A 17,611-nucleotide genomic window follows, 5' to 3' on the forward strand; every position below is an offset into this window, starting at 1 on the left:
GCACTGACCACCAGGGGACAGCTCCTGCATTGAGTATCTGCCCCCTGGTGGTCAGTGTGTGTCATAGTGACCAGTCATTCCCAGTCGTTCTGCTGTAGGGTCAATTTGCATATTACCTTTTTATTATATAGGAGGATGTTTTATTGAAGGGTAGGCTGAAAGAGACCTTACAAATCAACACAACCCCCATTTTATTACAACTCTTAATTTTCATTACAAAAGTTAAAATGTTTATTATAAAAATTCAAAAATTTAGATAATTAAAAGAGAAATTTAAACCATAATGTTACATATATTTTAAACTTTTTATTGAATTTATTGGGGTGATATTGGTTAATACAATTATATAGGTATCAACTGTGCACTTCTATAATATATTGTCTGTGTATTGTATTGTGTGTTCACCACCCCAAATAAAGTCTCCTTCTGCCACCATTTATTCCCCCTTTTGTACCGCTGGTACCATCTTGTAACCCCCACTCCCCCATTCTCTCTGGTAATTACAATACTGTTGTCTGTGTCTATGAGTTGTTGTTTTTTTCTTAATCCCTTTACCTTTTTCAGCCATCCCCCAAACCCTCATCCCCTCTGACAGCTGTCAGTTTGTTCTCTGTATCTATAAGCCTTTTTTAAATTTCATTTGTTTATTTTGTTTTTTAGATTCCATATACAAGGAAATCATGTGGCATTGTCTTTCTCTGAATGGCTTATTTTACTTAGCATAATACTCTCCTGGTCCATCCATGCTGTCACAAAAGGTAAGATGTCCTTCTTTTCTTCAGCTGAGTAGTATTCCATTGAGTAAATATACCACAGCTTTAAAATATATATATATATATATATTTTATTGATTTTTTACAGAGAGGAAGGGAGAGGGATAGAGAGTCAGAAACATCGATGAGAGAGAAACATCGATCAGGTGCCTCCTGCACACTCCCCACTGGGGATGTGCCCGCAACCAGGGTACATGCCCTTGACCAGAATCGAACCTGGGACCCTTGAATCCACAGGCTGACACTCTATCCACTGAGCCAAACCGGTTAGGGCCACAGCTTTTTTTTTTTTTTTTGCCACTTACCTACAATTGCATCAAAAATAAAATAAAATACCTAGGAATAAATTTAACAAAGAATGTAAAAGACTTGTACTCAGAAAATTATAAAACACTGAAGAAAAAAAAATTGAAGAAGATACAGACAAGTGGAAGCATATATTATGTTAAGGATAGGAAGAATTGACATAATTAAAATGTCCACACTGCCCAGCCATTGTAACCCAGTGGTTGAGCATCAGCCTATGAACCAGGAGGTCTCGGTTCGATTCCCAGTCAAGGCACATGCCTGGGTTGTGGGCTCAATCGCCAGTAGGGGGCATGTAAGAAGCAACTGATTAATGACAAGAAGCAGCTGATTAATGATTCTCTCTCATCATTGATGTTTCTCTCTCTCCCTTTCCCTTCCTCTCTGAAATCAATTAAAAATATTTTTTAAAAATGTCCACACTACCCAAAGCAATCTATAGATTTATTGCAATTCTGATCAAGATTCTAATGGCGTATTTCACAGAACTAGAATAAATGATCCAAAAATTTATATGGAATTAAAAAAGACTCCAAATAGCCACAGTAATCTTGAGAAAGAAGAATAAAGTTGAAGGACTCATGCTACCTCATATCAGACTATACTACAAGGCCATAGTAATCAAAACTGCATGATACTGGCATAAAAACAGACATATAGATCAATGTTACATACTTGATAAAGGTTATATACTTGTGAATTATTTTTTTACTTAAAATTCATGTTAAAGTTTTTTTTCTTTATTGATTATGGTATTACATGTGTGTACGTATCCCCCTATTGCCCCCCACCCTCCCACTCAAACCCTTACCCCCCTGGTGTCTGTGTCCATTGGTTAGGCTTATATGTATGCCTGCAAGTCCTTTGGTTGATCTCTCCCCTTTATTCCCACCCTCTCCTACCTTCCCTCTGAGGTTTGACGGTCTGATCGATGCTTCTCTGTTTCTAGATCTGTTTTTGTTCATCAGTTTATGTTGTTCATGATATTTCACAAATGAGTGAGACCATGTGATATTTATCTTTCTTTGACTGGCTTATTTCTCTTAGCATATTTTTAAAATTATAACTGTCTGTTATTGTTCTGATGGTGGCATTTTGGAACATTTATTTTACTTCTTATTTTTGGCAGTAACAATGCTAAGAGGAGCCTAATTATAGCTAAAGATTTACCCATATTCATGATTATTTCTCTAGGATCCCAGTAGGATTCTTGGATCAAAGAACATTACAATTTTAAAGAATTTAAAAAATATTGCAACATAGTCCCAAGAAATATTTTGCCATTTCTACTCCCATATGCCCAAACTCTCTCCGATAGTGGATATAATTATGTAAGAGAAGCATTGCCAATTTGACAGATAAGAAATTATATTTCTTATTTTAACTAACACGTATAAACTTTTTGTTTACTAGCCATTTCATTTTTTCTTTTGTAAATTACCTCTTAATGTCATTTGCAAATTTTTATGAGGATATGCACTTTTTCTAATGGCTCATAAATGTCTTATTTGTTAATATCATTTACACTTTTTTCTAGATATGTTCCAAATTTTCTCAAGTTTTTTATTTGCTGAATTCTGTTTATGATAATTTTGACATACATATTATTTTAACATTTTAATGTGTTCTTTTATTAGTTATGAATTTATTGCCATGAGAAGAAAGATCAAGATTGTATAAATATTCACCTATTTCACTTATATTTTCCTCTAGTGTTCATATAGATTTTTCTCTTTTTTTACATTTATATCTTTAATACATTTGCAATATAGTGTCACAAGAGGATTCTGTCACATTTTGTTCTTGGTCAAATCACTAAATCTCTCAAGTTTCAGTTTCTCCATCTATAAATTGAAGACCTATCAGACCAATAGAAGAGTTAGAAATTATAAATACTGACTCAGGAGCATATGAACATCCAGTTTACTATAAAGGGTATATATCTTCTATTACTGAAGGAAAACTAATGCTCTCATAGAAATTTGTCATTTCTACAGATGTTTGCTTGGTTTTTATTTTCAATAGTATCCAATGTCTAACTATTCTTATAACATATGTTAAGTAATTGGACCTTGAATAACTTTAATCTTCACAGCTGTGGATTCCATATCTTATACTTTGTTATATTTGTTGTTTGTTTTTTGTCTTTTTGGGGTTTTTTTGGTTAGATGAGCCTAAGACCCAAAATTGAAGGACATCTTACCAGTTTTCCAATCATGTTGATTGAGCCTGATAACAACATCAAGTTGAATAGAGAAGGTGACATTAAGGCATTAGAATTGACATTTTCCTTATATAAGTTAACTTCATAGCAAGTGCCTACAGGATAAGTGTTTGCTCTGTTTTGAAGTGGTATGTACATGGATTCATTTTACTAGCAAGGTTAAAAGTGTTAACTAATCCTAAACGTCGACAATGTGGGATGCATATAGATTGTAATTGGTTTGTGAAAACACCTAGCACTGAAGCGATAAAGTTCATATAAACTCTGAAGAAATGCTTTTTAAAAGTCATGTCATTCTGTTAAATTTGGGATTGTCCATAATTTTACTGCTAATTTTTATAAGACTCTCTAATAGGTTTTTAAACTATAAATCATTATTTATTTTTCACCAGATGTAACTTATTACTAATACAATTTTTTTTAAAAAAATTGTTCTATTGCCCTAGCCCCGTGGTCGGCAAACTGTGGCTCGCGAGCCACATGCGGCTTTTTGGCCCCTTGAGTGTGGCTCTTCCTAAGCCTTAGGAGTACTCTAATTAAGTTAATAACAATGTACCTACCTATATAGTTTAAGTTCAAAAAATTTGGCTCTCAAAAGAAATTTCAATCGTTGTACAGTTGATATTTGGCTCTGTTGACTAATGAGTTTGCCGACCACTGCCCTAGCCGGTTTGGCTCAATAGATAGAGCGTCGGCCTGCAGACTAAAGGGTCTCAGATTCAATTCAGGTCAAGGGCACATGCCCAGGTTGCGGGGTCCATCCCCAGTAGGGGGCATGCAGGAGGCAGCCAATCAATGATTCTCTCTCATCATTGATGTTTCTATATCTCTCTTCCTCTCCCTTCCTCTTTGAAATCATTAAAAACATATTAAAATGAAAACCTAGAACAAAAATTGTTCTATTTATGGATAACCAACTTTGTAGTTAGGGCATTAAACACCGTCTTTGATACATTTATTGTACAGTGTATTACCAACAGAATTATGTACCAATGAGGATTAACACAATGTATAAGGATTTTACACCTAAAAGAGGCATAAATATGTCCTGTGGGGAAAATAATAGATTACTTGGTTTCTGGATGAAGTGTGATTAATAAGGCAGCAGCTCCACCTCAGAAAATTATGATTTAGTGGGAGGAGTGAAAAGGAAAAATTAAAAAGTGATTAGTGTGCTTCACTAAGGAAAAAAGATTGAAGTTTAAATTTTAAAAACTTCAGGATCTGGTATATTTGAAAAACTGAAAATGTTCTTTTGTGAGCTTAATTCATTGTATACCCACTTCACTAATAAAGTTAACTTTGGTGATGGTGTATCTGCTAGTCAAAGTTTGAGGGAATGATGAAACCTGAATCAGAAAGGGCTTCCAGTTTCACCGAGGGAATATGAGATTGGCTGCTATCTAAGGACAGATGATACTTACAGGAAGGAATGAAGCAGCAGAGGTAGATTCAGTTTTAGGAAGACTGGATAGTGTTTCTCTAATCACCTCATCCCCACCCTTTCAAATGTACAGCTCCTACATGAAGCCCTTTCTGTCATGAAGCACTCAATCCACAACTCTTCTTTCTTTTCAAACTACCTCTTCTGTCTTCTCTGGATTATGTTCTCCCATACCCAAATTCATTACTTTTCCCACAGTACTCCCAATTTACAGCTGTTTCCTGCTGTAAAGCACTTTTCTAAACTGACAGTAGCCCTGCCCCTCTCTATATTTACTCCTCTGTCTTTCTCCATCTGGTTTTCTCTTTCTCACATGCACAAACACGGTCCATCAACCTTCGTACTCCATGTGTTGCTCTGCTTCTAAGTCAAAGCTGTTACAATCAGGGCATTGTTTGAAGTCAGTTGTACATGCATATATTTAAAAGAATTACATGATTAAACACTATTAGATGGACAAAATTCTTTATGGTAAGTTGATGGATCTGTGTGATTCATATTATTTTATTCTACTTGGGCAGAGGTTTTCAGAGTTGAGAAAAATGCAGTCATTTTTACCTCCCTAAAGTAAAGTAGGATTGCAGGTCCATCCTCAAAAAAACAATGGTGGAGTCACATTCTGAAAATAAGTATTACAGATAGTTTCTTTGAGAAATTGAGCTATTGAGAAAGACTTTCTGAGTGGCAGTAAAGTGCCCAAGTTGGGTTAGGAAGCATATATATTTAATCAGTCTTTAGCAAGAGTAGTACCTGCTCAAACACTTAAGAAAAAGATTGCATGATAAAGCACAGTTTCTCTTACTTTTCAAATTTAGAGTTGATTTGATAAATGTTATACATTTCCATTATATACTAGTAAAGAAAAAAATGAATATCACTGTAGAGAAATAGATGGATTCTTTTACTTAATTTAGCTTCATCACTTGCTCTTTCTGTGGGAATATCATTCAATCTAGCTCATTACAAAGAAGACATACAAGGATTTGTGGTAGCTATGGAATTAACCTATGACATGACTGAGTGTGTTTTTTGTCAGCCTAAAATTTCTTTTTTTTCTCTGGCTTTGGCTCATTGATCTTGAAATAGAGTCATTTTATTAGTATATAATTCTATATTTAAGTCCTTTAAACATCACCATCTCTTAGTAACATTTGATAATCAAATCCCATTGTTACAGTGCAATGTAATAGCTATGGAAGGATATCTTCCTCACTCATTATGCTACCAAGTTATTTAGTGATAGTCATATAATAAACCTCTTGTACCATGGTAGATGAAGACAGCACTATGATCTCAAACTTAAGACTCCAGTGGAAATAAATTACTTGGTCCTGTTTAGTGTTTTTGTTATAATAATTCTCAGAAGAATAAAGTATAATTTTTAAAGATATATTCTTATTGATTTCTTAGAGGAAGAGGGAGAAAGAGAAACACCAATCCGCTGCTTCCCACATGCCCACTACTGTGGATGGAGCCAGCAACCCAGGCATGGGCCCTGATCTGAAATCAAACAGGTGACCTCTTGGTGTATAAGACGATGCTAAATCCACTGAGCAACTTTGGCTGGACTGAATGAGGTACAATTTTAGTGTCATTTTTGGTTCATGAAAGGTTATAAACTTAAAAAATGTCATTGCTTTGAACCTTAACCTTTCAGTCTTCTGTAGTTTGATTGGTTGCATGTGTGCCTCTTCCACTGGGCTATAGAAGTTGTGAAAGTGGAAAATAAAAATGGCTAGTGAATCACACTTTGGGACATGAAAAAGGTCAAAGTTGTACAGTTAATTATTATCTTGTAGAGAATATGTAGGCCATTAAAATTCCTATGCTGTAGTCTTATGACAAGGAATATATTGAGAACTATAAATAATAAACAGTACAGCATGAATCTTCTTGTAACAATGATTAAAACTTAGAATAGGGAATACTTAGCCCATTCCCATTCCCTTCAAAAGAAAGGAATACTTGGTAGGTGTTTGTCCTTCTCTCTCATGTTTAGGAGCTATTTAAGCCACAGAAAAGAGGGAAAACATACATGTTCAGGAGTGTTGAATATATTTTGTTTTAATCACTTTTCAAAATGAATAGGATGTTGTGGCATAGGATTAATATCGACCCATATTGCATCAGAATAAAAAATAATTTTAAGGAAAATCATCCGTTTAAAACTGGATGTTTTGCTGTCTTGGAGGACCTGTGATAACGAAACTATATAGTATTTCCATACAGAAGCCACGAATAAAAAATATTCGTGGCTCAATGGTTGAGCGTTGATCTATGAATGAAGAGGTCTTGATTGGATTCCCAGTTAGGGCGCATTCCCCAGATTGTGGGCTCTGTCCCCAGTGTGGGGCCTGCAAGAAGCAGCTGATTGACAATTCTTTCTTATCATTGATATTCCTCTCTCTCTCTCTCTCTCTCTCTCTCTCTCTCTCTCTCTCTCTCTCTCTCTCCTTTCATCTCTGAAATCAATAAAAGTATATAAAAATACTTGCATTTCACTTGTATTTAACAATATTATCTCAAGCTTATTAGATCATTGCATTTACTGATAACTGTTATATAGGTACACAGCTCTACATAGGAGATTATATATATAATTTATCCTGAACCTCAGAGGTATAAATAAAACTTCAATGCTTCTATTTGCTAATAGTTATTCTTTGTTGTTTATTTTAGGTAATTAGAAATGACATAGACAATAAACACAGAGTATTTGGAAAGAGAACAGAGGGTTGTAAAAAGAGCAGATTGTGTTGGTGGCACTTTTTTGTTACAGTGAATTTGTCATGGTTGCTATAATTGTGAGTAAAGTCTTTATGAGCATTTATCAGGGCACTTCCTTCGAGAAGGAAAAAGTATCTTTGTTCTGCTGCCACTTACCACACCTTTTGGCAACTCTCCAGAGATGCAGCACTGCATTGATACAACAACTTGATTCCTTGTCAAAATATTTAACATCTGGCTCAAAAGAGATTTTTGATGACAATAAGCATGCTCAATTCCTCTGTTCATTAAGGCTGAAAATTCAATAAGTGCTTGGTACTTTGGGACTAAGCTACCTCATAGTGAACAGCTGTCAAATGATTTGCTGAATACTCTGCTCAACCCACCACAGTGAATTGATGGAACTGTGCCAGCTTCAGGACATACACAGACTGAGGGAAATTTTAGTAAAGCTACTTCTAAGCTTCGCACTACCACCTATAAATGTAGAACAACCTATTAGGAAACAAATGTAGAGAAAGAAACTTCCTGGATCCATGTGTCCTTTCTACCAGGGCAGCAAAGAAGCAGTTATTGGTGCTAAAAGCACATTAATGGTTTTGCTTGTAGGCTAGCTGTCTTTTGAATCTGCAGGTTTTGTCAGCCTTCAACAAAGATCTTACACCACCTACATCATTAGCTCTGGGCAGAAAAAAATGCTCATTTGAAGAATTGTCCTCTAAAGACATTTCTAATCTAGTGGTTGCTCATATACAGGGGCACTGTGTTTTAGAGCAACTTTGTGAATTAAGTTGTGCAGTGGTCAGAATGGCCATCCTTACACCCTGCTTGCTGTACCCATACCATATTTTTGTCTCTTGAATATTTAAAAGCTCCCATCTGAGCACTTTGATAATCTCCCAGAACCATCATTTTAATGGGGTGCTGAAGCACATTATGAAGAGTATAAGTAACAGCATTAGAGAAAATAAGTTCACATGAGTGAGCTATTTTCACTTGCATTTATAAATCTGAGTATATACTAGCCCTCTGTTCAGAGAACAAGTGAAGGGATCACCTCTGTTCTACCTTGTTCCTGGACTTTTTAAGCCAGCCTTATATATACCATCTATAATAATAAAAGCATAATATACTAATTAGACTGGACAGCTGAACGACCTTCCAGACGTCATTCCAGATGTTCTTCCTGACGAAGCCTTGGTAAAGGGGCCAAGGAAGAGGAGGTTAAGGGTGATCAGGCAGGCATGCATAGTGGTTAGGGATTATCAGGCAGGCAGGCGAGGGGTTAGGGATAGGGATGGTCAGGCAGGCGGAGTGGTTAGGGGCAATCAGGCAGGCAGGCAGAGTGATTAGGGGTGATCAGGCAGACAGGCAGGCGAGCGATTAGGAGCCAGCAGTCCTGGATTGAGAGAGGATGCAGGCCGGGCTGAGGGGATGTGCCCCCCCCCCATGAATTTCGTGCATTGGGCCTCTAGTGTACTTAATAATCATCAGTTTTGAGAGGCAAACACTAGCTCATGTTTCAGCAATGCTCTTTCCATCTCTCCTGCCCATTTTATTTCGTAGCTTGTCAGCATGGTTCTGCCTCTAGCTATGAAATGTTAGCTCTGTTACTCTCACCTCAGTCTCATCTAGCTACTTTTCTGTTGGTGCATTCTTCTCTATTATCTGGACTTTGGTCTACCTTTATGGACCTTATTATCTTAATACACCTACCCTACTCTGAGAAAACCCTGTAATCTTAAGTAGGTAGGAATTCCCCACCCTAGACTTGGCCAAGTCTAGAAAGATTCCAATGGGCCCTCTACACAGTCACACAGCTGTAAGCCAGTGATGGGGAGCCAACTAAACTACTTAGAAAACTTTGGAACATTACTGATTTAATTTCCTTAAAACAGAAAACAGAATCCAAGGTTTAGACTACCAGAGTGGTGTTTATAAAAATGATTCACAACACTTCCATCTTTAGGATCTTTATTGAATATCCACATATGTAAGGCACATTATTGCTTAACAGAGAATAAGAAGGTAGAGGGTTTCAAATGTAAATACATTTCAATAGCTTTCACCTTTCCCCCTTCACTTTTTTACTTTCCCCTTCTTTTTTTATGATTTGTTCTCTCTGTTTAAGAATGGAGTAGGTGGCAGTTCACTAGAAGGGAAATTGCCAAAATAGGGAAGCAGTGGGGGACGGAGCATTGGGGGAGGAGAAAAAGACAAAGGTAAATTGAGTAATGGGTGGGAATTCGAAGGTCCAGGTGGTATGAAGCAAGGACCATTAGTGAACCAACCTACACGTTCAACATTAGCAGGCATGATGATAGGCCTTGGGCAATTATTCATGGGGTTCCATCGGCCTCCCAGTGGGAAAGCAGCTTGAGCCATCTTTTCATTGCCAGCCATTTTCACATTTACTGGAGGCACCTCCATATTTATCCCTGATCTAATAGTGGGGATAGGTGGAGGATATTTTGTTAGTGGCCTCCTGAGTGGAAAGAACCCTTGACCTTGTTGCAAAACCGAATGGAACTTTGCCTTATTGACACCACTGTCAGCGCCCTCATTGCTGACCCTTGTCCCCTCTATCATCACTGAGGGAGAGCGGCCAGGGAATTTTTGGGACACATTAATAGGATCTTGTCCCATCTGGCCCCAGCCTGCCAACCCCACAGAACTATTTACTTCTGCTGCTGCTAGGGACCCTTTCGCAGCAGCAAGTGGTGACCCGTATGGGTGTTGGAGAGCTCTCGAAGTGTTGACAGGAATGCGGGATCCTCTTCTCTCCCTGGGGCCCTCCAGTTGCCCTCTTGTCAGTTCTGGTGGCACATAGAGAGGAGGTCTCAAAGGTCTACGAGGTTTGCCCCAGGATTCCGCCTCTTCCTTCAGCATGGTACTTGAACACTGGAGGAGTTTGTTGGGGTCTGGTCTTGGTTTCACATTTTCATCTACAGTCATTGCTATGAGTGAAGAAGCATGTTCTTCAAGGCTTGCAAAGATAGAAATAAATAAGTTGATAAAAATGAAAATGCAGCAATCAGGAAATCTTGAAATAGGTGATTGATTGAACTCGTTGAATACACCAGGGAAAAGGAGAGAGTTCTATCTCTTCCCATGTGTAGTCAGAAAACACTTTTACAACTCGACCTCTTTGGCACCAGGCTCTGTGATTAGCCTTTTAACTAACCTGTGGCTCCACCCCATCCCCCCTTTCCCCACCTCCTCAAGGCAGCAAGGAAGACTAGAAGACCCAGATAGCTTCTTTAAGGGCTACAGTGTAAGGTATGCCATAGGAAACACCAGCTCTTACAGTCCCAGTAGGATCAATGATCCACTAAACCTAGCATTCAGATTCTGGCAGGCATGCTCAGGACACTTGAGAGGGAAACATGTTTTCTCTCCACAGAAGCCGAAGAAAGGTTAGTTATGTTAAAACACTGTGGTTTGTTCCTCTTTATGCAGCATCATTCAACAGTCACACGGAATTTTGTTAAATTTGATTTCATTCCACTCATACCGCACCCTAGAGTATGAATTTCCTCGTGTTTAAACCCCACCATTCAGACAAAGGATTTATAACTTCTGTTTTGAAATTCCTTTTAAAAACCGCCACCCTTAAATTCAGTATTCTTACTACCTGAGTTTATAACCTACAAGTATTTGGGATCCCCTCCCACACCACCTCCGACCCACTGCCTACGTCCCACTTACACAGGAAAACAATTCAGTTGTACTCAGTTTTGTACTTACACATTCTCAATACAAGCCATGGAGAAATTCGATCAGGAAAGCCGGAGAGGATGGAGAAAACCGGCCTCACGCCCACACAAGCCAACTCGGTCTGGAGCGATATCTTCCGCGTCTGCCTTACAGCAGCTCGGCTACGCGAATGAAGCCAGGGAACAACTGCTTTGTTCTAGGCTTGGTGTTCTCCTGCTGAGGTAACCTGTTGCTAGGTAACAGGGGCAGAACAATGAGCGGGGAGGGGGAGAGTATAAATCTGTGACACTGAAGCTAAATGTACGATTCCTTTTTTGTACAGTAGTAGATGGATGGTAAAGACATTCAGCCCCCTTAGCCCGGTTGCAGTCCAGTTGGAAAGACAAATCATTTCAAGGTTTTAGAAGAAGCATGGAGTCATGATCTTTTGTAAAAAGTTACACCTGAAGTTTTACTTAGGAAAGACAGTTGTCATGTTTCTTCTTTGAGTTTGGAAATACAAACATTGAGCACGATTCCATGTCTAATCTTCTCATTTAAACTTCCATTTTGAGGCTGAAACCGGTTTGGCTCAGTGGATAGAGCGTCGGCCCGCGGACTGAAAGGTCCCAGGTTCGATTCCGGTCAAGGGCGGCATGTACCTTGGTTGCGGTCTCATCCCTAGTAGGAGATGTGCAGGAGGCAGCTGATCGGTGTTTCTAACTCTCTATCTCTCTCCCTTCCTCTCTGTAAAAAATTAATAAGATATATTTAATAAACTTCCATTTTGGGAATTCATATTATTAACTTGGTGGGGAACAGAGATTTGGAGGGTTAAATTACTTTTTAATCTGAGTCTCTCATGTGAAGATGAAACAAAATAGGACTATAAAAATCCATCTAAGAATCATATTGGATTTTAGTTTTTAGCCACTTGATTTGCAGTTCTTTTCTTCATCCCACCTTCTAGTTTATCAGGTGTGTGTAATATATATATTACACACACTTGCAGAGAAGTATCCAGAGCTCCATTGTAAATATATATATTTAAACCCCACCATTTAGACAAAGGATTTATAACTTCTGTTTTGAAATTCCGCCACCCTTAATATATATATTTACAATGGAGCTCTGGATACTTCTCTGCAAGTGGGAGGAGGGAATACAAGGCATAACAGATATCAAAATGTACAGATATTAGCTCCTATATTGCCTTGTAACTTTTTTGCACTTTCTGTTTTCCTGCCTAGATTCCACCCCCTCTCCCACTTTAAGCAAGAATACATCCCCAGCTTTTATTTTCTGCCATCAATTTATTTACAGATTACTCACTCTAAAATTACAAAGGTCATCCCCTCATTTAAGATTGCTAACTTTGCTCTAAAGGGTGTCCCAAAATTCACCCAAGAAGTAATTTTGATAGAAAACACAGGTTTATAATTAAAATTGTAAATTATTTATTGATTCATAAAGAATACCATATACGGTTATGTATGGAATAGCATACATAAAAACCGGATTATCATGTCGCGATAGCAAGCACCGTTAACTGTTATTGCCTGAGCAGCTGCATTTTCAAAGAAGAATGGTCCGATGATGCCTCCAGCCCAAAATCCTCACCAAACAGTGACACGCTGTGGATGCATTTGTTTCTCAACAATCCCTCGTGGATTTTCTGAACCCCAAATGTGACAATTTTGTCGATTAACCAAGCCATCAAGATGAAAATGAGCCTCATCGAAATTCAGCCACATTTATGCAAAACAGTCATGGAAAATTTCAACAAAAGAGTGCGTATGTGCCAGCAAAGCCGTGGAGGTCATTTACCCGATATGCTATTCCCTACATAACCCTATACTGTATGCTTTGTGAATCGGTAAAAAAATTACAATTTTTAATTAAAACTTGGGTTTTCTATCAAAATTACTTCTTGCGTGAATTTTGGGACATGCTTTAGGATAAAGTCATAAACTTAGCCCACTTCTTTACATGTATCTGTCCAATTTTCCCAACACTATTTATTGAAGGGACTGTCTTGGCTCCATTGTATATTCATGCCTCCTTTGTCGAATATTAATTGGGCATAGTGTTTTAGGCCGATTTCTGGGCTCTCTATTCTATTCCATTGATCTATATGTCTGTTCTTGTGCCAGTACCAGGCAGTTTTGAGAACAGTGGCTTTGAGAACAGCTTGATATCTGGTATTGAGATCCCACCTACCTTGTTCTTCTTTCTCAGGATTGCTGCAGCTATTCGGGGTCTTTATTTTATTCCAGATGAATTTTTGGAGAGTTTGCTCTAGGTCTGTGAAATATGCCGTTGGTATTTTAATGGGGAGTGCATTGAATCTATAGGTTGCTTTGGGTAGTATGGACATTTTGATGATGTTGATTCTACCAATCCATGAACACGGCATGTTCTTCCATCTGTTTATGTCTTCCTCTATCTCTTTTTTCAGTGTCCTGTAGTTTTCCACGTACAGGTTTTTTACCTCCTTAGTTAAGTTTATTCTTAGGTATCTTAATTTTTTTGGTGCAGTGGTAAATGGGATAGCTTTTTTAGTCTCTCTTTCTGTAAGTTCGCTATTGGTGTATAGAAATGCCATAGATTTCTTGGCATTAATTTTGTATCCTGCTACATTGCCGAATTCATTTATTAAGTTTAATAATTTTTTGATGGAGTCTTTAAGGTTTTTCTATGTACAGTATCATGTCATCTAAGAATAAGGACAGTTTTACTTCTTCTTTTCCAATTTGGATGCCTTTTATTTCTTCTTCTTGTCTGATTGCAATGGCTAGCACTTCCAGTACTATGTTGAACAGGAGTGGTGAAAGTGGGCATCCCTGTCTTGTTCCTGTTCTTAGTGGAAATGGTTTTAGTTTTTGCCCATTGAGTATGATGTTGGCTGTGGGTTTGTCATATATGGCTTTTATTATGTTGAGGTATGATCCTTCTATTCCCACTTTGCTGAGAGTTTTTATCAAGGAAGGGTGTTGGATTTTGTCAAATGCTTTTTCTGCATCAATTGATATGACTATGTGATTTTTATCTCTCAATTTGTTTATGTGATATATCACGTTTATTGATTTGCGGATACTGCACCATCCTGGCATCCCTGGGATAAATCCTACTTGGTCATGGTGTATGATCTTTCTGATGTACTGCTGGATCTGATTTGCTAGAATTTTGTTGAGGCTTTTGACATCTATGTTCATGAGGGATATTGGCCTGTAGTTCTCTTTCTTTGTGTTTTCTTTATCTGGTTTTGATATTAGGGTGATGCTGGCTTCATAGAATGAGCTTGGAAATGTTCCTTCCTCTTGAATAAATTTACCTAAGATTTTTGCTGTGTAGTATAGACCTTAAAGAACTTAAAATTTCTTTATTCCCAATATCAGAATATGCTTGTATATTTCAACATGGTATATATAATTTATTTTGGCTTAAATAAAGATAACAGACCCACACACCACGTGTTTCAATTTATAGATGTGTAAAATGTGTGTGTGTGTGTGTGTGCACTCATGTATGTGTGCAATAAATACGTACAAGGTACTAATGCAAAGAAATGGTCACTGTCGCAAAACAACACAACTCATGATAGAAAAGACCCTTTTGAGTCTCTAAGTCCACATCTTTCTGCCAGGGTGTCTAGTCCCTGTCTATACACTATTGAGCTGTTTTGTTTTTTTTAATCCCAGGAAACATTTGTAGCGTGATTCACTATTAAGAAATCTCATGATTCAGCTTCAGTTTCTATTTTTTTCAATGCATTATCCTTGTCCTATGTAAAGGAAAACTTACTATTAGCAATATACTTGTGGAGAAATGTTAAGACACTTTTAACATTTTCCATATAAGAGGGAAAATGCAACTTGGGATAATCATTGGTAAGTCATACATCGTTTATACATGAGAGCTTGAATTTCTTTTTCTGAATAGTGGCAAACAAAACAAAACAAAACAAAACACACCAGGAAACTCATTTATGTCTAACAGACTATTGCAATTTTTGGCTGCTTTTACCTAGAAATGTCTGTTTAAAATGTGAACCCTGAGAAAGAAGATATCTACTAAAAAGGGCTCCTGGTGGTTAACTGGGCTGAAACAAACAAACAAATTAACAACAACACCCAAAAAACAAAGAAAAGAGTCTAGCAACCATTTATACACATGCCAACTGTACTTCAGGGAGAAGCCTGGTACCTGCCTCTGCACTGAACTGCTTTCCTGCACTGTGTTCCTGCCATCTGAGCCAGCCTTTATAAAGTAGTTTCTGGAATCTATTTCAAGCAATAAGACTGAGGCTTTCCCTATCCAATCAGAGCTGCACTGGTTATCTCCATTAGCTTCTTCACTGACCAATTAGGATAGTGATTTTTGGGCTAATCAAACTGTGAGGATTTGGAAACCTCATTTGCATGATGATGGACCAATTAGGGACCAGGGGTGGGGATTTCTGTCAATATAAGTCAGCTCCCTTCTGGCTCTGGGAGCGCATTTTCCCTTACATAAAAGACTGCCTTTTCCTGGCTGGAGCTGAAACACTAAAAATGTCTCACTGGAACAGACCAGTGCAAGCCAGATCAGACTGGCATAGAATGGAGAAGGTCAGCTGGGAGCAGGCCAGAGCTGTCTAGCCAAAAGGGCCTGACCCCATGGCCACCTGGCCCCAGGGCCACCTCACAGTCATTAAGATCATTATCGAGTTTTTCCACAGCTATGCTGTATTCACAGCCATGCTATATCACAATTAAGCTGTTTTTCACTTAATAAAGTTTCCTTCTTCACCACACCCTAAACTAGAGATTTCTGTTTGCATTGAGTTGGTGCCAGTGACCACCAGTTGACAAGTAAAATATTTTAATCAGATTAGATGAGAGTGGAGTGTAATATAGGCACCAAATAGCTGGAAACAATGACAAAGTCAATGGCACTTGAGAACTTTCCAAAACCATAATAGGCTTTACAAGACTTTGCCTTGTAACTTGTTTGCTATCATGCAATGAATATCTATCAAATGCCTACTGAAAAATTCACTATTTGTCTTAGTGTGGATTATACCAAAACTTTCTAGAGAGAGAAAATAACATCTATTAAAGAATCAAAGAATGGCATAAAAAATAATAGACACAAACCATTAGCTGCATGGCATAAATTAAGACCACAATGGAATTTCAGAAGAAGGAGCTAAAATTTTAGATTAAAGTAATTGTGAAATATTTCATGTGAAGTTGGGGCTTGAGTTGTATTTTGAAGGATGGATACAATATACAAAGGGAGAGGACGGATGGCATCCAGAAGGATGTCTGGAGGTAGGAATAAAGTAAAATTTTTAGAATTGTGTAGTTCAGACTTTTAATCCAAATTAGAGCTCATGTTTGATATAAATACAAATATAAAGTGCTAATTGGACCTTCTAGAGATAGCAAGATCAACCAGATAATTAATAAAGTTGTACCTATTGGGGAATACTTGAAGACACTCAGATTTTATAGTTAAAGGTAAAACTAGAATCATCTCAAAACCTACCTTCAACAAAAAGCTGGTAAGCTACCTCAACGACTTATTGAGCTCTGAAAATGAATTAATAAATTGCATGCCTGTTTGTTTGTTTGAGTGACTGCTTTTAGGATAGATAAATGGGTAACGGAAGTTGAGGATTTTCTAAAAAATAGCTTAGTTGTGAAAGTAGCTTAACTATAAATGCCTTTCATTACCCATACATAGCCTCTTATTTCATGACACAGCTCCAGATATTACTCACATATTTCTCAATAGGTTTTTGAAATGCAAAGTGAGGACCATAAAAGGACATGTTTACTTTTCCACAATTATGAGGTCATGAAAATTGCAATGGTGTAGCTAAAATCACAGTTTTTAAAAGAAATTTTGCAGATGTGTAAGTGCATGATACATGTCACTTAATATACATCCTCTCAAGAAGATTTGACTTTGGGTGATGGGCACACAATGCAATAAACTGGTGATATGTCATCTATAATAATAAAAGCATAATATGCTAATTAGACCAGACATCCTTCCAGGCAAAGTGGGGCTGCGAGGGAAGCTGGTGCCGGCAGCCAGGGGAAGGAAGGCCTACTCTTGCATGAATTTCGTGCATTGGGCCTCTAGTAGAATTATAAACTTGAAACTTATATAATCTTATTGACCATTGTCACCAATAAATTTAATTTTATAAAAAGATACATACTGAAATAAATACAGATAGATGATAAAAATAATACATCTTTTCTCATTAGTTTATAAAAAAATCCAGGAGATAGAGATTTATGGATGAGTTTCTCTGTTTCCATCAAACTAATAAGGGGGTGATGAGATTTTCAAGCTGATCTCTGGGGAGACAGTTGTCAAAAGATTTCATCCATTAACTGACTTTCTAAATGCAATGTAGCTATGCCTATGAAAAGCTCTGCAAGT

At 37.6% G+C, this 17,611-nt stretch overlaps 1 protein-coding gene across 1 annotated transcript; it reads right to left on the reverse strand.

Annotated features, from left to right (window-relative positions):
* Positions 1 to 9,464: 9,464 nt before the first annotated feature.
* Positions 9,465 to 11,347, reverse strand: PRR32 (proline rich 32). The gene is made up of 2 exons (XM_059679655.1): positions 11,222 to 11,347; positions 9,465 to 10,460 (listed from the first exon to the last, which is right to left on the reverse strand). Exons 1-2 carry the CDS (start codon positions 11,239 to 11,241, stop codon positions 9,581 to 9,583), a joined length of 900 nt encoding a protein of 299 aa, XP_059535638.1. The 5' UTR covers positions 11,242 to 11,347; the 3' UTR covers positions 9,465 to 9,580.
* Between the last annotated feature and the right edge of the window lie 6,264 nt (positions 11,348 to 17,611).

Source organism: Myotis daubentonii, chromosome X (assembly GCF_963259705.1).
Source record: "Myotis daubentonii chromosome X, mMyoDau2.1, whole genome shotgun sequence".
Classification (NCBI taxonomy): domain Eukaryota; kingdom Metazoa; phylum Chordata; class Mammalia; order Chiroptera; family Vespertilionidae; genus Myotis; species Myotis daubentonii.

Bases quoted from the DNA above. Each gene is read 5' to 3' on its own strand.
- PRR32 (XM_059679655.1), bottom strand. From the start codon at position 11,241: ATGGCTTGTATTGAGAATGT. The intron at 10,461-11,221 runs GTAAGTACAAAA...TATCTTTGCAAG, and splicing joins ATGGCTTGTATTGAGAATGT to CCTTGAAGAACATGCTTCTT.